This window comes from Sinocyclocheilus rhinocerous, unplaced genomic scaffold (genome assembly GCF_001515625.1).
Source record: "Sinocyclocheilus rhinocerous isolate Xijiao unplaced genomic scaffold, SAMN03320098_v1.1 scaffold30, whole genome shotgun sequence".
NCBI classification, from domain to species: domain Eukaryota; kingdom Metazoa; phylum Chordata; class Actinopteri; order Cypriniformes; family Cyprinidae; genus Sinocyclocheilus; species Sinocyclocheilus rhinocerous.
The window spans coordinates 2,459,902-2,487,425 of record NW_015657838.1 but is presented as its reverse complement, the minus strand read 5'-3'; the positions used below and the strand labels follow the sequence as shown (position 1 = coordinate 2,487,425).

General features: G+C 37.5%; 2 protein-coding genes and 2 pseudogenes across 2 annotated transcripts; 2 read left to right on the top strand and 2 right to left on the bottom strand.

Annotated features, from left to right (window-relative positions):
• Nucleotides 1–7,530: 7,530 nt before the first annotated feature.
• On the top strand, nt 7,531–15,702 carry LOC107721569 (uncharacterized; annotated as a pseudogene).
• On the bottom strand, nt 9,061–11,763 carry LOC107721621 (SCAN domain-containing protein 3-like). Its single transcript, XM_016529727.1, has 2 exons — nt 10,477–11,763; nt 9,061–10,040 (listed from the first exon to the last, which is right to left on the bottom strand). Exon 1 carries the CDS (start codon nt 11,463–11,465, stop codon nt 10,545–10,547), a length of 921 nt encoding a protein of 306 aa, XP_016385213.1. The 5' UTR covers nt 11,466–11,763; the 3' UTR covers nt 9,061–10,040; nt 10,477–10,544.
• LOC107721619 (zona pellucida sperm-binding protein 3-like) lies at nt 11,935–13,025 on the top strand (annotated as a pseudogene).
• Nucleotides 15,703–20,969: 5,267 nt separating the features above from the next.
• On the bottom strand, nt 20,970–25,786 carry ube2al (ubiquitin conjugating enzyme E2 A, like). Its single transcript, XM_016529654.1, has 6 exons — nt 25,612–25,786; nt 25,079–25,159; nt 22,371–22,396; nt 22,160–22,249; nt 21,610–21,698; nt 20,970–20,984 (listed from the first exon to the last, which is right to left on the bottom strand). The coding sequence occupies exons 1-6, from the start codon at nt 25,653–25,655 to the stop codon at nt 20,970–20,972; spliced, it is 345 nt and encodes a 114-aa protein (XP_016385140.1). The 5' UTR covers nt 25,656–25,786.
• Nucleotides 25,787–27,524: the final 1,738 nt, after the last annotated feature.

Genomic DNA, 27,524 nt, shown 5'->3' with positions numbered 1-27,524 from the left:
TAGCAGAAAACGAGACATCAGACTAGGCAAACCTTATCTCTATCTTCTATTTTCCAAGCCCGTGTGAATTGCTGCCTCAGTTTTCTGTCCTTAGCTGACAAGAGTGGCACCCGGTGTGGTCTTCTGCTGCTTCTGCTTCAATGTTCGACTTATTGAGCGTTCAGAGTGGATATTTGAATTACCTGTTGCGTTTCTATCAGCTTGAACCATTCTGACCATTCTCCTCTGAACTCTGAAATCAACAAGGCATTTTCACCCACAGAACTGCTGCTTACTGGATATTTTCTCTTTTTCGGTCCATTCTCTGTAAATCCTAAAGATTGTTGTTCGTGAAAATCCCAGTAGATAAGCAGTTTCTGAAATACTCAGACCAGCTTTTCTGGCACCAACAACCATGACATGTTCAAAGTCATTTAAATCACCTTTCTTCCCCATTCTTATGCTCCGTTTGAAATTCAGCGGATTGTCTTGACCATAGCCCTGTTCAGATGGTAATTGTTTCTCATGTGGACGTCTATAAAAATACATTTACATGGCATTTCAGTGATAAAACTCGATTCGTATGGCGACTTATTCACAGTGGAGAAGCGAGTTCTGTGATCCTATAAAAACTGCTCACATGGCCAGTCGCATGATTTTCTGCTGTAAATAAAATGTCATATGCTTGGAATAATAAGAATACTCATATTTAATAATATCCTATTTATTATTTGATTATAAAATCTCCTGTTTAAAAATAGCAAAATAGACGCGCTATAGTTGAAATGGTTTTCTGTCTTGCATTTTATCTCTGACAATTATGATGTCATTAAAATGTGGAGATGAGCAGAAATAAGTTAATTGAGTTGCTGCCATGTGATTGGATGATTGGATGATCTGATATTTGCGTTAACGAGCAGTTGGACAAGTGTACCTAATATAGTGGCTTGTAAGTGTATGTATATTTAACAAAAAAATCCATATATCCATATATTTATCTGCTTAGGAGTAATAAATAAGTAGGATAATAAGCAGGATTATGTACAGTCAGCTGGTTCTTATCATAAACTACACCTTTTCAGAGTGACAAGTCACTTCGACTTAGTTTATTTTGCAATAATACCATTTGACTGTGCATTAATCCTTATATACTTCACATTTGGGAAATAAAAACGTTTTCCAATGTTTTCAAAATCTTTGATCATATCAGACTTATAAGCAGCCATGCTGTTCTAGCAGAAAACACTCATCTACAACCCAAATATACATCTTCAACAACAAAAACTGCTTCCTGCTATTCATTACCAGAACTGCATGTGCTGAATGCAAGGCTCCTGTGTATGGCGGCGGATGTGTGCTGTAGGTATTTTTAGAGATGGTTCACGTATGAGCTGTGCAGTTGCTGTCTGTGGTTCACTCAGACGTAGGGCCTGCATGTGCCAACACCCATAACATGAGAAACCATTACACTGACTATACGTTATGCCTGAATGACCTGCTTCCAAAAAGACAAATTATGAATCATTCAATACATGAATGCAAATTTCTCATATAATTGAAATATCCTACATGCAGTCAGTCAGCAAGTGATATCAGGTGCTATCAGAGCTGTCACACAAAACCAGCAGTCAAGCACAAGAGCTCTGAATGATTTCACACAGGAAGTATGATTCTAATGCACCATGTCTAAGTGGCACGGTAGCCGATAACAAGATAACCCTTCAAGGATTATTAGCATCTAATAAACTGAATCGTATTAATAATCCGCTGAAGGCTGTGCATTACAGTGATTTTACCACAGGCAAGGGGTCTGTTTAGGCACAAACATTGTGCAGCAGTTATAAAATGTTATAAATTAATGCACATTTGTGACTGCATACAATATATTAATTTGTCAAGTTACTACATTATTTGGCAACCTTAAACAGCCTGACGTGATCAACAAAACTGATGTGATACAGTGAAGAGACTGAGTGAGTGAGTGAGTGAGTTCCAGATTTTCACTTACTGTTGCATTTGTGTATATGGTTAAGTGAAAACAATGTCAATGACATTAGAGTAAAAATCACATTTATTTTCTCCATAGGAGAACTGATTTTTAACAGTAACTTACAAACCGTTAAAGACTTACTTACCAAAAAAGAGTCTGAATTTGTTTGTGATTCAGTTTGATTCACTCATGCCGTTCACTGACGCACAGAATCGTTTACAGCAATTTCACACAAAGAAATATACATGTTTAAGATTAGAAGTAAGATTATGTTAAAGATTAGTATGTTTTACAAGAAAATACTATTTCAGTTTTTCTACTTCAAAATTTCATGTTTAATTCAATTTTACTTGCCATTTCTTTGTAATTCTATGTGAAATTTAATCTCTAAATGATAACTGTTTCAAAGTAAACCCCACACCATTTTTGTTTTCTGTTTAATATGAAAACAAAAACATTCAGTGATATTAAAATTACACATTTAACATTCAAAACAGTCTCTGTTTTACCCCCACACACTCATAAACAAACACATACATACATGCAAATGACATTTTCTGTGGACAGAACATCATCTCTGTGCAAAACGCTGTCTCATTCTCATGCTCTCTCTCTCACACACACACACACACACAGATCCAGCAGTGATGTGAAAAACATTAGACGTGACGGTTTTCCTGGTATTCTCCTCTGGGCAGAGTGAATCTTCACAGTGAAGGCTGGTATAAATATTTAACCCTCCTCCTGATGGGGTCACCCTGTCCAGGGCTGCTGGGTTTTCACACAAGGCCGCATGGCAACTGTCATACACACTTCTTATCTCTTTCTCACACACACACACACCAGCAAAGTGGGTCTCTGACCTGACACCAACCCCAGAGACCTCACACGACAAATGAACACACGTGCGAGCTGATATATTGACCTAACACTCTCATCTCTCAAACATCTGGATGCACACAGTGCGGTCGCAGCAGGCCGCCCCATCTGATTTCGTCCCCATTGGCTGCACCTCACACACACACACTGTGACATTTACACAAGACAGATGACACACACATATGCACAAGACCCAGCAGGGAGGTATATCATGAGCAAAATGAAGCAGTAAGAGACACCATGACGGCACAAGACCTTTTTATTTGTGTTTGTGTGTGTGCACTCTGCACAACCCGATGAGCCATTCCCATGAATGTGGCATGAAAATAATGATGTTTTTGTTAGCCCTTCCTTGCACTTCACTAACCTGACAATTACTGTCATCATAAGTCATGAATAACTGTTCAATGGCCAAGGGCTTCTGCACACATTCACACACTTAGCTATCTAAATGAGGATAAAACATTTACATTATTGTGTTTATAAAAATCTACACTGTAAATGTTTGTAATTTGACAGTAAAAACCTATTAATTGGTTAACTGTAAGTTACCTTACCATATACAGTATAAATGTACTGTACCACATACGGCATTTGTTTTTTACAAATAAACACTATGAATTACCATATAATTTACAGTGAAAAACAGTAAAAGTACATTCCCAGAAGGTGTGATCACATATAGTTTATTTATTTATTGTTTGTTATCAGTAATATACTTTAGGGTGTAATATATTATTTTATTTTATTTGTTTATTGCATTATTGTGTGTCAGGTATGTTACCCTGGTGGTGTTTTGTGTTTTATATATAGGTTTTTTTTATGATACATTTCTGCCAACCACAGCTGCCAAAATCATTTTAACAGGATTTTATATTTATTACAGACTAGCCCTTACCCTTTGATTTATTTCATGTCTTTTTTTTTTTTCTTTTTTTTACATTTTTAGAATAAAAAAAATATTATTAGTGTGGAAACACTTTACAATAATGTTCAGTTTTATTCCAAGTTGTTCCATTTTATATTTTTTACAACCTGTATATAATAAACTGATTATTAGTTAATGAATTAGGTAGCATGAAGTAACAATTAATGGTACATTTAAATGATTTACAGAAATCTTGGTTTATATTCATTTCGACATATTAATACATTTTTAACATTTTAAATAGTGTAAATTCACATTAGTTAATTTCTGAATAAATATTATTTAATGAACAATACTAATGAACATTAAAGGTGACATATCATGAAAATCTGACTTTTCCAGGTTTTAAGTGCTATAATCAGGTCCCCGGTGCATCTACCAACCAAGGCAACGTGAAAAAGATTAACTCAGTAACTTTGTTTTGGTAAAACAAGAAAACGAGCGCGTCCGATTTCGCTCCCTTGGTGACGTGGCAAAAGGATCTCATTATAATATTACCGCCCCTTAATCTGTAAGTTTACACCCACGGCGCTGTCATTTTGATTTCAGTGTTCGGTGATCAGCGGTGTACCAGTTCTAATGCCATGGCGAAAGTTTGAGCAAAACATGCTAACTGTTCTGTCTTTGACTGCACAGATGAGCACAGAACACTGTTTAGAGTCCCAGCCTCAGAGGAGATGACCTGGCTATGACAGCCGCTTTCTGTCCGTATGCTTCGGATGTGTGCACTCAGAAAACCATATATCAGAAGTTTAAAATCATATGGTTTTAATACGCATGATTTCAGTGCGATAAACATGATAATCAGAACTAAAACAGATGTTTTTAGCAGGTCCGAGCTATAATGGTGGAGCTCTATTCTGGAAAAGGGGGCGGGGAGCAGCAGCTCATTTGCATTTAAAGAAACAGGCCCGAAAAACAGTGTGTTTCTGCTTCCACTCCAAATAGGCATTTTCAAAATGTTACAATAAATGATCTGTGGAGTATTTTGAGCTGAAACTTCACAGACACATTCTGGGGACACCAGAGACTTATATTACATATTGTAAAAAGGGGCATAATATGTCTCCTTTAAGCTCTAATAATAAATCCTGTAAAAGTACTGTTAGTGCACGATACCTAACCTCTGCGTCATCGCCTTTCGTCATCCCAGCTCTCACAGACCTGACTCATGGATCATGAAAAAATGCATTTGTAGATCTCACATTGAGGCTAGACACACACCTCCTGACGCCAGTTTGAAAGCCTACCACTGCTCTTTCTTTTCTTTCCAGGAGGTGAGCTGGTGTCAAAGCATTTGTATTGATTGCTCTCTTGTGTCACTGTAGGACCTGGTCATTTCTGACGCAACTGCAATGACGCCCACAACCCCCCCATGGTCAGTCTGAGTGACCTAGACAAACAGAGACGAGGTAGGGGGGAGAGCTAAAAACAGTGTGATGTTTACCAACTGATAGCGTACAAGCCCACATTCCTCTGGTTAAGATAACAGCAGAGCTCTGGAAAGCAGACTGGGATCAGAGCCAAGCAGAAGGGGACAGGAAATACAGTGCATTCAGAAAATAATGAAATTGAATAATTTTAAAATGCTAAAATGCTGAGCTGATGAGTCCAAAATGTGCAGTGAAAGAGGGTCTCCGGGACAGGTTTAAAAGCACCGCTTTCATTTTCTTAATATCTATCTACATTCCATTTTCCATAATTACAAAGCAAAACCAGATTTGTGATAACTTTCAGTTTAACTGTATGCAACAAATGCCTAGTTTGTAATGGGTTTTATTGGTTTTGTCTCATCGTGCTGGGAGATGGTATCACAGTATAGTAAGAGGCATAACATTTCCGTCACACGCTTGAGGTATTCGGCCAATCACAACGCACTAGATAGCTGGCCAATCAGAGCACACCTCGCTTTTCAGACCGATGAGCTTTGTAAAAATCGACACGTTTCAGAAAGGTGGGGCATAGAGGAGCAACAATAATGTACATTATGTGGAAAATAATGTGTTTTTTTAACCTTAACCCGCATAAACATTGCATTACACCAAATACACAACATAATGTTCTTTTTAGCAACATCATATGACCCCTTTAAAAAGAATTAACTTAAATATGCCATTGCATAGGTATTCAGATCCCAGTTGACGCACCCTTGGCAGTGAGGCAACCTCATGTTTTTTGGGGGTATTATGGGGATTTTCTTCCATTCTACATTGCAGATCCTCTCAAACTTTGTCAGCCATTTTCAGATCTCTTCAGAGATGTTTGTTTGGGCTTATAAGCCCAGGCTCTGGCTGGCTCACTGAAGGACATTCACAGAGTTGTTTAGGGTCATTGTCCCCAGTCTGAGGTCCTGAGCTCATGCCACCATCATGCTTCATCATTGGGATGATGTTGTGCAGGTGATGAATGCAAAGCCCAGACTGGTGATGGTTGTACTTCTACAAGTTTCAAAATTTTAGCAACTCCACACATACTCTTTGGAGCTTAACCAGAGTGACCCTGGGGTTTTTGGTCACCTCCCTTTCAATTGGTGTGTTCACACTTGGCAGGTTGGTTCAATTAAGACGAACTCTTGTGCAACTGCTCTGTTAGTGCAGTTCATTTAAGTAAGTGTGGACGCTCCCATTTGAACCTTGATGGGTAAAAAACAAGCGGACCGAGACTCACCTTTTCCATGTGCAATGGAGGAATTCCTTGAGCTGTTTTGACTCCTTTACACATTTTTACATGACATACATAAACTCTCCAGAGTTCTCAGCAGCATACACACATACAATGAGTGCATTTAGCCGAGCACACAACAGTTTTGTTCAGTAAGCTGTGTCTCAAAATATACGTCATAAAAGTAATATCCTTATACGTCATATCCTTTTGCCATTTCTTTTGTATCTTTAGGTTTGATGTTAAAAATGACCAGTGTGAATGCTAAGCGAACCAGTATCTTAAATGTATACTTTTCTTTTTTTGGTCCAGACCAAAAGAATCAAGAGAGCCAAACTACAAGCGTGAATACATCTTCCCTGCTTGCTTAGTTCAGCTGGACGAACAGCTCTAAGAAGAGTCCTGGTTGTTTCAAACTTCGTCCATTTAAGAATAATGAGGCCACTGTTCTCTTGGGAACCTTCAATGTATCAGAAATTGTTTTGTAGTCTTCTCCAGCTCTTGACACAATCCTGTCTCTGAGGTCTCCACGCAGTTCCTTTGACTTAATGGCTTTGTTTTTGCTCTGATTTGCATTTTAAGCGGTTAGTACTTATATGGACACGTGTGCTTTCCAAATCATGTCCAGTTGTCAATTTGCAGAAGATGGACTCCAATCAAAGTGTACAAGATGATCCAGAGAAATGGGATGCACCTGAACTAAATTTCAAGTGTCATAGCAAAGGGTGATAATGTGCTATTTTAGTTTAACCTTTTTAATAAAATGTGAAAAGTTAAAAAGTTTTTAACTTTCTGAATGCACTCTAAATTAAACTGATCAAAATTGCACTTTACGTTAGTCTCATCATTCTGCCAGGTAGATAAAACAACAAAATTAACCAACAAATATCCCCATCAGCAAATCACACACTGCCAAACTGCAATCTTCTCACACTAAGAAAATGCTCTCACATTACAGCTGTGGTTAACAAGACAGGAAGTCAGCATTTTCGTGTGGGATAAGATTAAGAACTGATAAAACTGATTAAAAAATATATATAAAAGTGTACAACAGCTTTACTGTTAAATGAAACAACAGGTAGGATAACACAGACCAGGGAAAGAGTACATTTAAAGGTGAGAGAAGAGAAATCTGACTTGAGATTTGCAGCGATGGTGAACAATAAGACATTGATGGTGGTCGTCCTCCTAAGCATCTTTGTGGCAGGAAGTCAAACAAAAGGTTAGTTTAAATACTCTTAATTGTTAACACTTTATAATAACTTTCATTAATAAACCATTAACAAACATTATATCATGTTTAACAGATCATTAGTGTATGTGTGTGTGTGTGTGTATATATATATATATATATTCACATAGCTAGAAATATGAGATAATGTGCTTGTTAATATTTATTACCTGATTAACAGATCATTATTTCATGTAAATGGAAATGCTTACAAATGTCAATAAACTTTCAACTCATATGATCATGCACTTTTTGAAAATCTTCAAATGATTTTGACAGATGTTTACAGTATATTAAAAGCTTCATTAATAGATCATTAACAAACATGATATAATGCTTAACAGATCATTAGTTAATCCTTACAAATGTCGTTATACTTTCAATTCATATGATCATGCACTTTAAAAAAAAAAAAATCTACAAATGACTTTAAGTAAAATTATACAATGATTAAAAGCTTATTTGTTAGTCAAAGTTTGTCAGGATGGGCATCTTGCAAGGTGTGTTAGTGGTGGTGGCTGTGATTGATGTAATGTTAAATTTTTCCAAATCCGTTCCAATAATGAACTAAACTCTTAATTTTTTATATGAGTAGTTTTTGTGTGTGTGATCTTGGGCTTGGGACACTAGATGATTTTTATAATTTAACTGATTTTAAAACCATGGGAGACCACAGACATGAAGACAGTTTCAACTGATTTTTAGCCTTATAATCCCCTGAACGCGCACAAGATGATTTGAACAGACCGCAAGACCACACACTTGTTGATTGTAGGAATGATTTCACAGTGAGACGAAGACTCACAAGATCAAACGAGACTCAAGAAGAACACATGGAGGTTAATCGTCAGCTGGCTCTCCTAGCACACGTTCTGTTGTACGGTGAAAAACAAAATAGAAAAAAAGAATATGGGTGATGTTCTTTGACAGTACTCTGCTTTCGTGGCATATTTGTGGCTGCCAAATTTCAACTATAGAAGCATGCAACATTCTGTAAATTGACGCTTGCTCACTCTCATTGACTTTTGTGGGAATCACGTCAGATGCAGCCTGATCAAGAGTTTGATATTTACGATTTGCGTTCAGGGACACTCCGTCTCAATCGGGAGCAGTTAAATAATCATAATGACACCACACAACAGAGTATTTTTTGGACAAAAATAATTTGCGACAAGCCTCTATTTGGGCCACGACATGAGTGTAGATGAAAACCTCAGATCCATATCAAACCTTCTACCGGCTAGTGACACTCTAGAACAGGGGTTCTCAAAGTCTACTTTCAAAGGTCCAAATCTGAATTTTCATCAATGTCAAAGGTCATGAACATGCATAACATCCATTACAAATCAACACTCATTTTATTGAAAAAAATAACATGCCTTTTGCCTTCAAAATACATTGGTAACAACTGCAAAAGTAGCAAAGCAATGAATTTAAGAGTCAGCATTAAATTGAACAAAACAACAAGTAGGTCAAAAGTAGCATGGTGCAAAATACAGAGCAGTCTAATGTGAGAAATGGCACTGTCTGTCTTCCATCAGCTGCCTAAACCGTGGCACAAAAGGTGTGGTTGCTAGACGAAGACACTAGCCTAAATGTTCATTAGTCAAGCTGCTGCGGTTTGAGTTCTTCACAACATTCATGGCTGAGAATGCAGACTTTCACTGATACGTCGATCCAAACATGGTAAGAACACAGATGGCTACTTTCTGTAGGTTAGGGAAATTTTCAGCTGTGACCATTTTAGTCCAAAAGGTAACAGTGTCACAGTCCACTTCCCATAAAGCCACATTTTCCTGCAAGTCAATTAGTTCAATCTGCAGAAATGCCATGCTTGCCCATGGGAAGATGCTCTTGGTTTCTTTTGAAAACTCCTCCACATTCTTGACCAGGAATGGAGATGGAATGCAGAGCAGTACTTGTCTGCCAACATTGAAGCCCTCAAAGCGCTCCCTGAAATTTTCAGCTAGATTCTCCAAAAAGGAAAGATGGTGATGATGGTGATTGCCATTAGTCTGCTGGAGAAGAGTTGGAAAGTGGATATGTGGCCCTGTGATATCACTCTTAAAGATCTCCAGCCGCCTTTCAAAGGAGCGTACTGCTGCCATCAGATCACACACAGTGTTACCTTGGCCCTGGAGCCTCAGATTCGGTTAATTTAGATGAGATGTTATGTCCACTAAAAAGGCCACACGCTCCATGCTGTCATCATTCCTCAGAAAATCCAAGCAATGCCTGACTTTGACATTCTTCTGCTGGGACAAAAACATCTCCAAATCTTTCCTGATGACCCAAAACCTCTCCAAGACTCTTCCCTTACTCAGCCATCTCACATTGTTATGGAGGAGTAAGTCATCATAAGAAGCATTTACCTGGTAAGAGGAAGAAAAAAGATAAAAATAAATAAATACATGATTTTTTTGTTTTTGTGAAAACAAACACCTTGTAAATGCTGTAAATGTAAATGGTTTTAATCTGTTGTAAGTAGATTTTGATGACAACTGTTAATACTTCCAAATGCATATTATACATTTCTCCTACATTTTATTTACAATTGAAAATGATTATATACATAAAAAAAACATATGTGAAATAAGGGTTGACCTGTATGAGCATTAATTTGTGCCTTAGTTTCCCCATTGATTAAAATTGTTAAAGATTTAAATGCTTTGCCTCTGAAGCAATATTTTTTATGTGTGCAGTCTCTCTCTCGCTGTGTGTGTGTGTGTGTGGTCACCACTTAATAATCCCCCATTGACCCACCTAAACAAAAATACAGTAGAAGTAAAAAGTAAATTTAATTCTCACCTCAGTCAGGAATGCCCTCAGAAGACAGTGCTGAAGGGCAGAAGATGCTCTCAGGTAGTTCACAAGCTTCATAATAGTTTCCATGACGTCTGAATTTTTCCAAGGCTTGCACACAGCATTGACTGGTTTATTATACAGTGGTATGTCAGCAGGTCTGAGTGCTCCTCTTTCAGCCGTTGAACAGCTCCCTTCTCCTTCCCTATCATGGCTGGAGCACCATCAGTAGCGATGGACACAACATTCTTGACATCAATTCCCCTTTCATTAAGCATCTGCATGATAGCGTCATAGATGTCTTCTCCTCTAGTGTGACAGAGTGGAGTAAGGCCCAGAAAGTCTTCACAGAATGTCCCCTTTGCCTTGCTGAAGTATCTGACAAACACACATAGCTGGGCTTGGTCTGTGCAATCTGTAGACTCATCCACCGCAAGTGAAAGGCAGGGTGCATCTTTGATATCATCAGTTAACTGCTTAACTAAGTCATGGGCAAGTACTTCTGTTCTCCTGGTTGAAGTGTCATTGGATAGTGGAATTTTCTTTAATTTCTCTGACATCTCCTGTCTCTCCTTTCTCTCAAACAAAGCCTCTGCTATCTCCACTAAACACTCTTTAACTATCTCTGCATCAGAGAATGGCTTCTTGTTTTTGCCTAGTACCCAGGCCACCCGAAAAGATGCTTCTGTAGCTCTTTCTTGCTGTGTCAGAGCTCTCACAAGCAACTTGTTTGATGATTCATACGAAGACTTTAGCTGTCGTAGTTTTGCTGTCCTCACCTCTGTATTTTGTGGATATTGCCTTTCAAAATGTCTGTGCTTTGTTTCATAGTGCGGTTTGACATTTCCACTCTTCATAACTCCAACTGTGTCATTACAAATCAAACAGAACGGCTTCGTGCTGGATTTGAGCAAAATGAATGTGTACCTCTCTGTCCAATCATCTTTGAAAACTCTATTTTCTTCGTCAACTTTTCTTTTCCTCGTAATGGACATCCTCACAGCAAACGCTCACTGCGGTCAAGGTGAAGTGTTGCCCGATTACCCCGAGCGATTACGTCAAACGTCATACGCTCACTGAATGTCATGACAACAATGTCACGCAGGAAAACTTTTAATAACTCGTCTTCGCTTTAATTTCGGACTATCTCCAAAAACACATTAAAAACTAAACAAATGATTTACAAGTTTAACATGCATTTATCAAAGTAGGAAATCTACACTTTTAATCCATTACACACAATTAGTGTTAATGTACGAATTAAAATACGAAATGGAGGCGGGTCCGGATTGAATTCCCTCCGGGTCCGGATCCGGTCCTGAGTCCGGACTTTGAGAAGCACTGCTAGAACTCCTAATGCATCTAATGCATAAACTCTACAAGGCCAGAGGAGAATCAAAGGTAATCAATTAAGCTGAAAGGACCTAAATTCCCTAAATTCAAAGCTGTACTTAATGGCAAAGCCAAGCACTGGTGGGTATTGAGTCAAAGTTGGTCAGGATGGGCATCTTGCAAGGTGTGTTAGTGGTGGTGGCTGTGATTGTGGCGTTTGACCTGAAGAATGCATGTGGAAGTTTGATGTACAGTCAAAGTCCAAGGAGCATGAAGCCGCAATCAGATCCAGCTTCCAGAGGTCCTGCTCTTTCTTCTCATGGGGTCTTGAGTCCTTTGAAAAAGGCTTCTCAGTTTCAGAGTCTGGACTCCAGAGGATTTGTGCAAGAGCCTCTTGGTTTTCAGGAGAAGCAGCTGTTGCAGGGTCCAGTCAAGCCTTTAGACTGGAGGTTTCCCATTGTTCCAGAGGTGCAAAGTGAGTTGGTGGTGGACTTCCAGTTGAGGCAACCCGTGACTCCCCGTACCAATGGTGCAGTTGTTGGTGTTCAATGCCACTATCAAAGGTTCTATAATGTAAGCAGTAATGCTTTGAGGCCAACTTGGGTCCCTTATGCCTCAACGGAGGTTGGCGAGGACGTCTTGCTGTTCACCCTGAAGCTCATGATGGATGACTGGTCCTATCAGAGGCCTTCAAACTTGTACTTCCTGGGTGATGTTATTAATATTGAGGCATCTGTGAAGGTGTACAACCACGTCCCACTGCGTGTGTTTGTGGACAGCTGTGTGGCCACCCAAGTACCTGATGTGAATGCTCTTCCGAGATATTCCTTCATTGAGAATCATGGGTGCCTTGTGGATGCCAAGGCTACGGTTTCCAGCTCACGCTTCATGCCTCGAACCCAGGAAGACCAGATCCTGTTCCAGCTGGAGGCCTTCATGTTCCAGGGAGGATCCAGTCCTTATATCTACATAACGTGTATTGTGAAGGCCTCTCTTGCTTCTGCACCCAGTGATGCTCTCCATAAATCCTGTTCCTTTGCAAACGGGTGGCTTGCTGCTGATGGGAACCACCTTGTGGTTGCTGTGACTCAACATGTGGTCCTGATGGTGGAAATGCTGCTCCTTTTGGGGCGTTCAGTGGGAAGGCAAGGCCTCACTCGGTCCTGTAATGGTTGAAGAGAGACAGAAGACTTTAGCTGGTTTTCAATAAATGGAGAAGTTTAAAAAAAAAAAAAAAAAAAAGCTTATTTGTTAATTACCTTTTGAATGCTAGCAAATGTCATTAAACGTCAGTTCATATATTACCCAATGCTCTTTTTTACATTTACAAATGTTGTGAAAAATTAGTAATTTTGTTAGCACCTCACAAACTAACCATGTTAACATATTATTCATTAACTCATAATCACAGTCTCTAAAGGTCGTATATTTGGTCTTACACATCTTAACAAATCTGATTAATTATTTGTTCATGTTTTTGCTTTTGCTTTACACAGTCTAAAGTAGAAACTTTTCATTATTTAAAAATGTTTATAAATGTTTACTAATCATTTAGTGTCTTTATGTGCATTGGACTTTTAGCTGCTGTAACAACGTTTGTGTGAAGGGTGGTTAGTTAAGTTAAAATACATAACACACATTGTAATTTGGGTGCAAAACATGTTTTATTACATCAACACTTATATAAGTATACTACCGTATATCATTAAACAGGATATTCCATGAATCATACATCAACAGGAGAAAACAAATCTTTTTTTTTTTCAAGAAAATACTTGTTAATTCATCAAAATAATGTAATTTAAACAGAATGAAACTTGTTCCCTTATAATAACCAAATTGATCCCTGTACACTTCTGACCCTTTAACCAAACCTTAAACCTACCCATCCCTAACCTTACCCATATCACACCTCAATAGCAGCAAAAGTCTTGTGCATAAACAAAGGCTTTTAATGATTGTATAACAGCTGTTAAAATCATTTGTTGATTTTCAAGAAGTGCATGATCATATGAAAGTTTGATAGCATTTGTAAGCATTTTAATTTACATGAAATAATGATCTGTTAATCATTAGATAATGTTTAATAAGTTTACAAGTAAACATTAACAAGCACATTATCTCACGTTTCTTGAATATATAACTAAAGATCTATTACGCGTTATATAATGTTTGTTAATGATATAAATTAAAGTTATTATAAAGTTTTACCCTTTTTTAAATTAGCTAAAGTTAACTGGAATTCTTACTCGAGTGAATGATTGTGTTTCTTTGTGCTGAGCCTCACATTAACCTGTTATTAACACGCTGTGCCACTAACTGTCCTATAGGAGATCAAGACACTGGATCACATCAGAATCCAGCTTCTGCGGTTAAAAAACTGACAGGTCAGACAACATACACTTTTATTAATTTATTTATTTATGTAAATACATTGCACTATTTCATGAATATGGTACAAAAAAGAACAAACTCTTATAAAATACATTTTTTAAACCAATGGTCAGCGAAAGCAAGTGCTTAACATTGAGAAAACATTCATTGTCAAACTATTTATAGAATTTTATAGAATCACCATTTTACATACATTCGATTTTTAAACTAGCTGCTTTTCATGTGGAGATAATAGCCCATAGCCCAATAACATGTGCTTCTAATGCTTTAAAAAAATAAAATTAACATTATATAGTAAACTGTATTGATGAAAAGTGCCAATTGTGTTACATCTGTTGCCAGAATAGAGCTGCTGTGTATGTTGTAACTATTTTAGGGTTAAAGGAAAAGACACATCAAAGGATAAAAGTAGTCTGGCATGGCAGGGAGAGATACGTTTAGTGTATAGAGAAAAAAAAAATCAAAATGTGTCACTATACCCAAATGTTATATTTATATTATATTATATATTATATTCACCCAAAAGTTTCAAAATTTTCCTCCAAATCAATATTTAATCTAATTTTGTTTTCAGTTTTCCAAGAGCAGACCTTTATTTCGGGCAGCGATGTGACTTTACGATGTGACAATCTCACTGTTGTCAAATGGAATGAATTAATTTATATCATCTGGAACATCAGCCAGCAAGACAGAACATGTTGGCTTGGTTTGTCACCCAAGCTGGACGACACATGCAATGATGGAAAGAAGCTGTACAACACCTCAGATGGAGTTTCCCTAGTCATTCCCAAGATTTCAATAGAAGATGAAGGATTTTACTTTTGTGATGTATCATATAAAGGAGGAAGCTATGCACTAAATGTGACTGTAAGCGGTGAGTACAAACACAATTTAGTAAAACTATTGCAAAAACGATGATAATGTTTTGCATTTACATAACAGGTTTACATCATAGGCTAGGTGTAAAGCCACTAACTGATAACTTATTTCTAGCGGAGAACTTGATCATCTCTCAAACTTTCACTGTAGTGATAAACCAGTGATGAATCCAGTTCACTGTACAAAAAATATGTAAAGCTAAAAATGAAGCAAATGGTGTTACTGATGAAAAAAAAATCAATTAAAATTCTTTGTTTTTAGTTATCAACGTTTCCACCAAGTACAGAGAAAACAATCGAAGGATTGCTGTCTGTAATTCCACATATAAAGAGAAAGCACCCACTCTTCATTGGGAACCTGCCTTGAACTTTCCCTCCAACATCAGTTCTGTCAAGAAGCTTGGCAAGTTTTTTTATGCTGGAGAATCAAGTATATCTGCCGGAAAATGTCAACATCAGTGAGCTCACCTGTGTGGCCACATACACCTCTGAGTCCGGCTCTGTGCAGCACAAGAGCACACTTTATCTTACAGGTGAGCACACTGTACATGAAAAGGAATTGAGAATTGATTTCATAAGTGGATCAGTGGTGAATTCTGTTCCTCTCAAGCTCAGTCAGGTTGGATGAGGACCACTGATCAAAAGACATTAGCTCTCTCCAGAGATGTTTGATTAGGTTCAAGTCCAGGGTCTGAATACTTGAATACTAAATTTGCAAAGTTATCACAAATCCTGTTTTTGCTTTTCTATTATGGGGTGTGTCCACAAATCCTTTCTAAAAGAAATAAGAATGGAACTGAGATACATGAAACACACTGTTCCAAAAACTATTCAGGTCTTCTGTTACCCTTTATTTATGGTAATCTGTTGTGATTTGTGCAATAAATTCCAAAGCCATTATTGTGTGTTTGCAAGAGAGAGTGAAAGAGAGATTATATCTGTTCAGACTGAGGTCAGGTAGCAGCGTTACTTGCCAGGTAGCTCACCATCAGCATTTTATTTAATTTGTATTGACGAACTCATTCATCCTAACATTTCAAACCATGCACCCATTACCCACTGCCTGAAAACCAGTTCAGCTGAGTCTGAACCATGAGCATAACTGCGTATTATCCTACGAAACTGAAGTGATTGTGGTATAGTACTTAGTAAAGTGAGCTAGCAATGACTGTAGTCCAGGACATTGTGACTTTATGGAAGGTCATGAGATTCACCGAAGACGAGTCCAGGATTGTTTATACTGAAAGGGCCTGAACAATGGGTTTACAACATCATGGGAAAGCTGGATTCATTAATTCACGGCAGCCTTCTAGAAAAAATAGACACATTTTCTGAAATCATTTAACAGCATGTTATGGTAAATATTAAGATTTAACAAAGATATTACAAATAATTAAGCATAAGCTTGCAAAATAAGATAAAAGACTGAATTATAAGTTACAAAATGTATACAATAGAAGTGCAAATTAAAACGTTTTTACTATATTTTATATATTTATTTGATTTTAATATATTTATCAGGAAAGGTATTCCGATTCACTGAGATCTGATCATTGGACAGATAAAAGCTAAATCTAATAAAACTGCAAGATTATTAATTAAAAAGTGAAATATACACCTTGTAAATACAAAAGCCTAAAATAAGTAAAAGTAATGACTATTAGAAAACAACAACAAAAAGTTGTTAAAGAGAATATCAATAAAAATTGAAATAAAAAAAAATATATATATTTTGAAATATTACAAATATTATGGAATATTGATAAACTGGGCATTATGACAAAGGGCTGCATATGCATAACACATGCAAATGTACTTGTAAATTGAAAAGAAGAGGTTTACTTGTTACACACACACAATTTATAACATCCAAGTGAAAGATCCTAACACCAACATGTCAGAAAAAAATAAATAAATAAAAAACAGAATCACTGAGGTGGAAAAAGGAGCACCACTTGTGTCAGTATTTTGTTCAATCACCTTTAGCTTTAATTACAGCCTTTAGTCTGTTGGGATTTGTCTCCGTCTCTACTAACTTTGCACATCTCTAGACTTTGCAATATTTGCCCACTCTTCTTTGCAGAACTGCTCAAGATCAGTTCAATTTGATGGTGAGTATTTGTGGACTGCAGTCTTAAAGTCATTCCACAGATTTTCAATGGGGTTTAAGTCTGGGCTCTGACGAGGCCATGCAAGGACATTCACCTTTTTCTCCTTCAATCACTGTGTGGTCAGGTTTGCTGTGTGCTTTGGGTCATTGTCATGTTGGAAGGTAAACCTTCTTCCCATTGACATGTTTCTGGCAGAGGGCAGCAGATTTTCCTCAGGAATTTGACGGTATTTTGCCCTGTCCATTTTTCCTTCTATCCGGACAAGTGCTGCAGAGAAACAACCCCAGAACAGGATATTACCACCTCCATGCTTTACTGCAGGAATGCTGTTATTTGGATGGTGAGCTGTATTGGATTTCAGCCAGACATATCGTTCGGTGTTGAGGCAAAATAATTAAATTTTAGTCTCATCTGCCTCAGAATCTTCAAGGTGTGTTTTGGCAAAGCTCAGTCGTGACTGCATGTGGCCTTTCTTGAGGAGTGGCTTTTTTATAGCAACCCTCCCATACAGGCCACATTTGTGGAGAATCTGTGATTTTGTTGTCATATGCACACAATGACCACTCTTTAGCCTCTTTCACACCGTTAAATTGCCTTAACGAATTTACCGGTATTTTTTTAAAAGGTCCTGTTCACACATGATCTCTTAATGGTAATTTACTGGTAATTTATCAGTAAAGACTGTGTGTGTGAAAGGGGCATTTGTCAAATTCCTGCAGCTGCTTCAGAGTTGCTGTAGGCCTCTTGGTCGCCTCTCTGACCAGTTTTCTGTCTCTTTCATCCAGTTTGGAGCGATGTCCTGATCCAGGGAGGGTCTGTGTTGTACCAAATACCTTCAACTTCTTAATAATAAGCTTAACTGTGCTTCTAGGCATTGATAAAGCCTTTGAATTTTTTTCTATCCATCTCCTGACTTGTACCTGTCCACAACTTCATCCCGGAGATCTTTTGACAGTGCCCTGCCACCCAGAGTTGATTGTTTGTTTCAGTTGCACTACCAAGGACTAAAATGCTCCAGGAAAGCTCTTTTCATGCTGAGCTAATCAAAATGACCACAGCTGATCACAGTTGAAAGTCAAATGGCTTTGTGTGCCATTGAGAAGGTGATTAGCTACATCTGATTGAGTTTACATGTCATTTTTAGGAGGGGGGTGATCCTTTTTCCAACTCTTTTTTATTTATTTATTTTTTTCTGACATGTTGGTGTTTTATCTTTCACTTGGATGTTATAAGTTGCACTGAGTAAATACAGCTGGATAAAACAAAAACCGTGTCCCTCTACATTTCAGGCTGCAAAACAACAAAATGTGGTTATTTTAAAGGGGGGGGGGATTATTTTCTATACCCACTGTACCCACACACACACACACATCACTCTGTCTCTCTCTCTCTTTCTCTCTCTCTCTCTCTCTTTCTCTACATACATATTGTTATTTTATGGTGTCCTTGTTACAGTGTAATTATACTTTTAAGTACTAAGTAACATTAACTACATAGTACATGGTTAGGGTTAGGACGAGGGTTTGGTTTAGGATAAGTTGCATATAATTTTGCATAATTTATTGTTATTACTATAGCAAGTACATGTAACGTGCAACAACACCATAAAATAAAGTGTTACCATCTATCTATCTATCTATCTATCTATCTATCTATCTATCTATCTGTCTGTCTATCTATACTGCCGTTCAAAAGTTTGGGATCAGTAAGATTTTTGATGTTTTTATAAAGAAAAGTATCCTGAAGAATCCTGAAAAAAGCTTGAGAGTGTCTACGCAAAACCTCACGTACGCTTACACCTCGATTCTTGACATTAACTTAATGTGGAAAGTAACCTAATTTGTCCAAACTCTGAATTCTTCATTGACACTGAAATGTGTAAGAGGTAATTTTTTACAACACCACTCGGGTCAGAGCACGGAAGACAATGAGACTCGACTGTGCTGGCCTCTGGAGAACTTTACATTCGTTTCCCCTCTCATTTGCACATTATGACATTTTAGTCATCTGACATTTTTACTGCTAATAACACAGATGTACAAATAACTACTTTGATCATTTTCAAAGGTCATTCACAACTGTTAAAAATATAGGTTAACTCATTAGGATTTCTCTTCGGGGCTGTAACTGAAACAAGGAATCCACAATACTACACTCAAGAGAAAAGGATATCTACATGATGTGCCAGTAAACAACCAAGCTGAGGATAAACAACATTAAGAGCCTCATTGCCTTAACATAAGTGACCCCTGCAGGGCAGTCTTGGTGTTAGAAGAACTCAACTACCCTTTTCACCTTTCAGCATAAGTTGTGAATTATCCAAGCAGCTAAAAGATATTTAGAGAGGACAAAATTCAATGTGTCTTAATGAGTTGTTAACATACATTAAAAACTACAGGGATTCACAGGTGTTTAGATTGACTGACAGTAGGCTACTCTGAATGTAATTGATTTTAAATATTTAATAATAAAGCTCAAATAGAAGATTGACAAGAAGGGAGAAACACAAAATAACACATTTGTTACATTATACATTTGATGTATGCAGAGGATGCTGTAAGGATGTTTAGAGATTTTGCTGTCAAGTGATCTCCATAGCAAACACAGTATAACAAAGAACAAATGCGTAATGTTAATATTATGCAGCCAATCTTCTAATAAATACATAAATAAATTTGAATGCTACAAGTCCCAGTTTATATAATGTTACAAGATAATATAAGACACTATAACTGTCTAAACCCTCCAAACACAAATAATTGGAAGATGAGCTAAGCCAACTAGTCTAGAGACCAGGTTTCTCCTGTCTTTTCATAAACTGCAACCCATATTCCACTAAATTCAAGCCTAACCCTAACACTAACACAAACATGCAGGCCATTTTTCAAATGCTATTTACCAGCTCTTCTGAAATTGTTGAAGCGTTGCTACCAAACGCCACCAAGCGTCTTCAAAGTGCAACAATATGCAGCGTCTGCACGACCCTGTGGCAAACGTTAAAGGATTGGCTCCTGAATATTAATTAGCTTTGGCGTCGTTCATTGAACTGATTCATTCTAAACAGTTGATTCGTTCATGAACAAGCAAGGATGGGCCACTGAAACGCTCAACTGATTCGTTCAAATCCCTGGATTCGTTCAGTATTCAGTGTGTTGCTTAGAGACGCGCGTAACTCTTTAGCTGTGGGCTGAACGGAACTGTTGGCAGCCACGCTGGAAATATTACTAAATATCGTTTGTTATAAATATAAAAACTCATACTAGAGCCATTTTGACAACATATCTTGGATTTTGGGTGTAAGAGAAACATCACTAGTCGATAAAACACTGTGGTTTCCGTGGTACAATTCCATATATTGATTTACATAGAGGGATACTTGACACTAAAGCACTGTTTTGAGGCAAACGCCAATGAATTTAAAGTTTGACGTCGTTAATTACAAACACAAGATTAATAATTTATAATCACTTTAATTTAATGACAGACTTAAGCTGAATTTTAAGACCAATGCTGTTTTCAACTAACGAACAAGCTTGCATACCTTTCCTTTTTGAAGTGGTGACATCCTGGCTTTGTAAATGCATACAGCAAATGCATACAGTTTCGAAGTGTTTATCCAAACATCTCGGGAGATTCTCGCTCCCTGTATTTGGCGCACCGTGTTCCTGACTGTGCAGTGTCATGAACTGCGCACTGCGCAGACTCTGATCACTTCTGCCACTGGTTCAGTGGCTGCGTTTTGTTTACCAAATTATGTCGCAATGATTTATAATAATTAGAGTTGTTATAAAGTCAAGTCCTGCGGAGTCATGAAGGTCAAATCCTTAAGCTGAATTTTAAGACCAATGCTGTTTTCAACTAACGAACAAGCTTGCATACCTTTCCTTTTTGAAGTGGTGACATCCTGGCTTTGTAAATGCATACAGCAAATGCATACAGTTTCGAAGTGTTTATCCAAACATCTCGGGAGATTCTCTTGCTCCCTGTATTTGGCGCGCCGTGTTCCTGACTGTGCTCATGCAGTGTCATGAACTGCGCACTGTGCAGACTCTGATCACTTCTGCCACTGGTTCAGTGGCTTGCGTTTTGTTTACCAAATTATGTCGCAATGATTTATAATAATAATTAGAGTTGTTATAAAGTCAAGTCCTGCGGAGTCATGAAGGTCAAGTCAAGTCACTGGATCTCAAGTCCAAGTCAAGTCATTTTCTTTATTTAATCAAGCAAGTCACAAGTCCTTAAATTTGCGACTCGAGTCAAGTCATGTAACTCAAGTCCCCCACCTCTGCTCTTAACCAAAAAAAAATAAAAAAATCAATATGAGCATTCAAATTAGGCAATTCTCAGATTCTATAATGTCCATAGGCTACATGAAGCAGTTTTGTTTAATATAAAAAGGACTATAAAACAGTTAATTAACATACCTGAATTGATGTCAGAATAGAAGAAACATCATAAGTTGGACTCCACCGATTCTGAAGAATATCTAGGCAGATACTGCCATCAGCATACACTGAGAAAAACAGCAAGAGAAAAGTTAGAACAACATTTTCACTACATTCAATCAAGAATACATGCATGACTCTTTTTATGATAAAATGAATAACCTTTCAGAATGTAGCAACCAAACAACACTCACTAATTCTGTACAATTCCTCCCAGACCACAAAATACCACAACAGTAACTTTGATGGTAACTCTGAACATCTTCAGAGTAAATAGTGTAATAAAGTTATGACTGTCAAAGAAATGCATAAGCAAGCATAAATGCATGAAATATTTTTGCTAAATCTTTAATAAACTAATTTGAGCAAAATATTTAATAAAAGCTTGCAAGGTACAATGAATGACAAATGAATTTAACAGCAGCAGATTCTGTGTGGGAACATACTACATGAGAGCGTATTAGAGAATTGGGATCAGATTCTTTTTGACAAAGCTTCTAATCAGAGACAAACAAGAAGCATCACTCACCATTTGGATGAAACATTTTTGAGACAAACCGCACAGTTGGGGGCTTGTTTGGATATTCCTCTGTGAATTCAACTGTGAGTTTGAAGGTACCTTGTGTGCAGAATAGAAACAACATTATATCTTTAATTTCCATGAAAGAAACACATTTCACTCTTTTTTTTTTTTACACATGCATCTAATCTAGTGTCTAGGTCGACAGATAGACACTTACCATCTTCAAAAGGTGTTCCCTCTGGACTGCATTAAAAAAATAAAAAAAAACGAGAAATGCAATATTAATGTCAAAGGTAGGAGGAAACTGACATGGAACATTCAGGTACAACATGTTGACAATGATATCAAATAGACATGCAGCATTAGAGCACTGAATAGCTGGTGGGACAAATTTTCTCTATTCAAGCCCACAAAAGAGTAATATGTAGACAATGAAAAGTATATTTTCACACTCTACCCTTCAAATGTTTGGGGTTAGTACGATTTTTTTAAATGCTTTTGTAAAGTCTCTTATGCTTACAAAGGCTGCATTTATTTGATCAAGAATACAGTAAAAACTGTAATAGTTAAATAATTACAATTAAATAATACATTTATTCTTGTGACGGCAAAGTGTCACATGATCCTTCAGAAATCATTCTAATTTGCTGATTAGTGCTCAAGAAATATTTCTTATTATTATCAATGTTGAAAACAGTTCATAATTCATATTTTTGTGGAAACGGTGATAAATCATTCTTTGAGGTTCTTTGTGTAAAAACAACAGCATTTATTTGTAATAATCTTTTGTAACATTGTGCGTTCGCGAAAGCGAAATTCCAAACGGTAATGCAGGATTTGCAATTGCATTTGGATTATGTCACAATTTATGCGTCCACATATGGAAAACGCAATTGAAAATACAATTTGCTATTCTATTTGAAAATTGTCCGGAATATCGTTCCATACGACGGGCTATCTCGAATAGTGAAATAAAATCCCTTCATTAATTCGCGTTGTTCACTCGATTGTAGGGGTGAAACGGATCATAGTTTATCATTTACACGTGTTTCTAAGTCTTACCAATTTAAACATTCAAGCGTTTTAAACCATTCATGCACATGAAGAATTCAGTTCGGTGCTGGCCTCGCGCGCATACACGCTCAAAGCGCGCACATACAGAGCGGCTTTCAGGCAGAGCACGAACACAGAATTGATTCCTCTTTCGCTTGAACGGACACATACACGCAAAATTATCTCAAAATAACTATCTCGGCAAGTATTTTCATGTCTTGAACGTAAACAGTGGAGAAAGAAATCGCACGTGCATCATTATATTGGATCCGTGCATTCGGTCTTAAAGGGGCAGCAGCCTATAAATATACCTGCCGTTTAAGTGCCACCTGCTGTCAGAGAGTGACATTTGCGTCTCATTCAACCTATGCTGTTTTTGTTTCGTTCAGATTTTTTATATAGTATCACAAAGCTAAAGTCAGGCCATTTTGTTTTTGTTTCAAATTTCAAAATTTTTAAATCTAAATAACATGTATGCAGCATCTTTGTTTGGATCGTGGTTAAAATACACAGGCAAAACCTTAGTTTACTTGCATGGAGACATTTCTTTTTTTTGTATTATTTATTTGTTTGATTTGGGATTTGTTTTAAATTTTCAAGTTAGTATATTGTTTGACATTTTCACAAAGTAATGTGCAGCCTTTTGGTCTGAATCACATATCACATCGTGAGTTGAGTGAATCTTTATATCCCTATATGCTACCAGTTTTTGCTGTGGTATCGAAGTAGTAAATTGTTCTTTAAATATTTGCTCATCTGAAAAATGATCCGATTTGTGACTCAAAATGTGATATGATAATGTAATATAATCCGAACCGTGAGATTTGTGATCCGTTGCACCCCTTCTCTCTTGACTTGTTATTTGAAGAAAAAATACAATATCTTTTATTCGGGCTAGTTCAATGCATTTTTGGGCTACTAAAATCTGAAGAATGCCTGCCCGAAGGGCTACCAGGGATTTAGAAATTTTGTGAGCCCTGCTGTGAAACCGGGGGTAAATGTCTTTAATGTCACTTTAGATCAGTTTAATGTGAAAAGTGAAAGTGATGTGACGTGTACCCAAGTATGGTGTCCCATACTCAGAATTTGTGCTCTGCAATTAACCCATCCAAGTGCACACACACACACACACACACACACACACACAGTAGTGGGCAGCAGTTGGGGGTTCGGTGTCCTGCTCAAGGGTCTCACCTCAGTCGCATATGTGGAAAGCCAGACCCACTGTCCAGGAGTATATTCGGGGATAGGGTGTCAATGACGGTCAGCACGTTCTTTCTGTCTTCTGACAGCTTGCTGAAGATGAGTGTGAGCTTCGTTCCAGATGGCCTCACTCCGTTGAAGCCATTCATTGACTGTGGGAAGATCTGACGGTTCACCCGACCAGGGGAATAATGGAGGTTGGAAATTAGTGAAAGTGAAGTGCGTGTGGCCAAGTATGGTGACCCATACTGGGAATCTGTGCTCTGCATTTAACCCATCCAAGTGCACACACACACACACACACACACACACACACAGTAGTGGGCAGCAGTTGGGGGTTCGGTGTCCTGCTCAAGGGTCTCACCTCAGTCGTGGTATTAAAGGTGGAAGAGAGTGCTGGTTATTCACTCCCCCCACTGTGTCTTTGCTACATGAAAGTATTAACTTATTCAATAATTTTACTAACCCCAAACCTTTGAACATTAAATTGCATTGCATTTAAATATATAATATTTAAGTATATCATTCATTTCCATAAGATTTACAGGTCTGTAAATGTCGATTTTATAATCCCCTCATATTTGGAGGTTTTCCATGACCGTGGGAACCCTGCTACACCACGCTGCTGGTTGGCGCAGACTCGATCAGTCGGATTTGCTCTCTTCTTACCCGAATATAACTGCATTCCACACCATGATGTTGTTCTCAGATGGAGCTCCACTGACGCCGGCTGGAGGATCCTCCTGGAGCCTGTGGGACCACCACATACCACTCAATCATAACTGTATTTCAGTGTGTCAATCACATTCATTCATTTCCAAAACCGTGGATTATTACACGACAAAGTGTGGCTTCTGCTTACCTCATGAAAATTACTAGAAATACAAAGATATTGGCTAAAATTTTAATCATAATCACATTCAGACAAGTCAAGCTTGAATAACTTCTCCAACCGGCTCACACTAGCCAGCTAGCTCATAAGCTAATATAAATGTAGAGTTTCTATGAATACCCACAATGTAAACAGGCAATGTGATACTACCGACAGACTAAAAGCGAGAAGCACATTATTAAATGGCGTATTTTAATCGTTTATATCGTGTTTAATAATCGGCTACCGAACTGGGTGATATGAAGCTAACTAACCTAGCTAGCAGCTATTCCACCAAACCAAACACATCTACCATTTTACAGCTACTCACCGCTTAAAATCTCGCATGAGTCGCCTTCTAGCTGGAGTAGACATCTTTAACTACACTAAAAAATCGTCAGCGATTATTTTTAGAGCTCTAATAATAAATCCTAAGGTAACTGTGTATGTCACAACACTTATGATTAATATTTCTTTCTGAGTAAAATACGTCTTTTCACGAGACGCGGCTATACCATCTGTCCCACACAGGGGGTTATTTGCGACTGAAAATACAAAACATCAAAATGTATATAAATCAATTTTATGTTTTGTTTTTAAAGACATAATGATTAATATTTCCGCAATTCGTTTGACATCTTTATGGTTTAAGATAAATAATTAAATGATTCGCCTGAAATGTTCGTCTCCGACTACGTAAATGGCAGAAATCCCCCTATTTTCTAGCCGTTGGTACGGTCTCAGTTGGAGGACGTTTCTGTGGGCGGAATGAGGTCAGTGTCCTCCTAGCGGCGAAGGGCGGGAAGTGCTAGAAACGACGACCTTATTGCACTTTGACCCGAAAGATATTTCATAACAGGTATGTGTTCAGTTTTTATTCACTTTCTAAACGATATATTCGATAATAATCAGGAGGAGGTCATTTAGATATTTTTACTTTATAATTTATAAGAGGGTGGAGTAGTTTAGAAGAGGGTAGATCACAAAATACAACCAAATATGTACAGGTCAGTAAAACCAATAAAACCCAATCCTTACTATATACTACACACTACGATACATACTACAAGAAAAATATAAATAAGGTGGAGATTGTGAGTTAAAAAAACATACAAATGATTCAGTCAAACCATTTTATTCACACACAGCTCTAACTACTATGTAAGAAAGAGATGCCAATACACAATTATATTTTATGTAGGCACAATTGATACAGTAAACGTCCTTAAAAAATGCATAAAAATGACCAGCCTCTGGGATTCTCCAACTGAATTAAATGACCCAAATTAGAAATTCAAAAAAGGATTGCACTTTTTTTTTTTTACAACACAAATACAAATACAGTGTCCATTTCAAAGGATATGGACTTAAAGCAATTCAGCACATTCTATATAGATATATAAAGGCATACGAGTCTGGACGGGACGTCCTAACACCCATGGTAGAGGTGCATGGTGTTGAAGGTGATGTGGTCATACTGCTGCTCTACACTGACTGACTTGCGGTGCTCTATCTGACTGCTGGTGTCCTCCATGTTCTCAGCCGTATCTCCCAAGCCATTATGATGCCCAAAATGAAGGCCATTGTCAAAGTAACCAAGATGCGAGGAGACACCCACATTCCCAATATGATCACCACTCTCAACCTTGGTTGTTTTCCCATTTACGTTCCCGTGCATCAGGTCACCTCCACTGAGGTGCTGCACAAGATGGCAATGTCCGTTTAATGGGAGTCCTGCTGTTAAAGAGAACACATGAATTATAAATGAATTAAAGAAAGTTAAAAATGCCTTCTTCGTTCTTAACTTAATGTTTTTGTTTTGCACAACAATTTCCAATAAGTTTTGAATTTTGCATTGTTAATATCCTTTTGTGGGCATTTAACAGATATTCTGTAAATTGTTCAGTTTAGGGTTTTCAAAATCACCCATCAAGCTCGGTTTACATAATCTGAACATTTGAAACTGAGATTAAAGTCCATATTGCTCAGCTCTACAAAAACATAGCACTGGCACACTGCCACACATTAGCTTCAACATTAAACATTTTGCCTTATGATTTAATATTTATTCAATTTAAATAACAGGGATTAGGCCAATTCTTAATCTCATTTATGTTAAGTGTGAAAGCAGCAAAATAGTTCAGAGGTTAATGAAGTAAACCACCAATACATGTTGATGATGTACATGTGTGCTACATTTTAATCTATGAAAAACAGTATCAAATGAACACTTGCAAGTGGTTT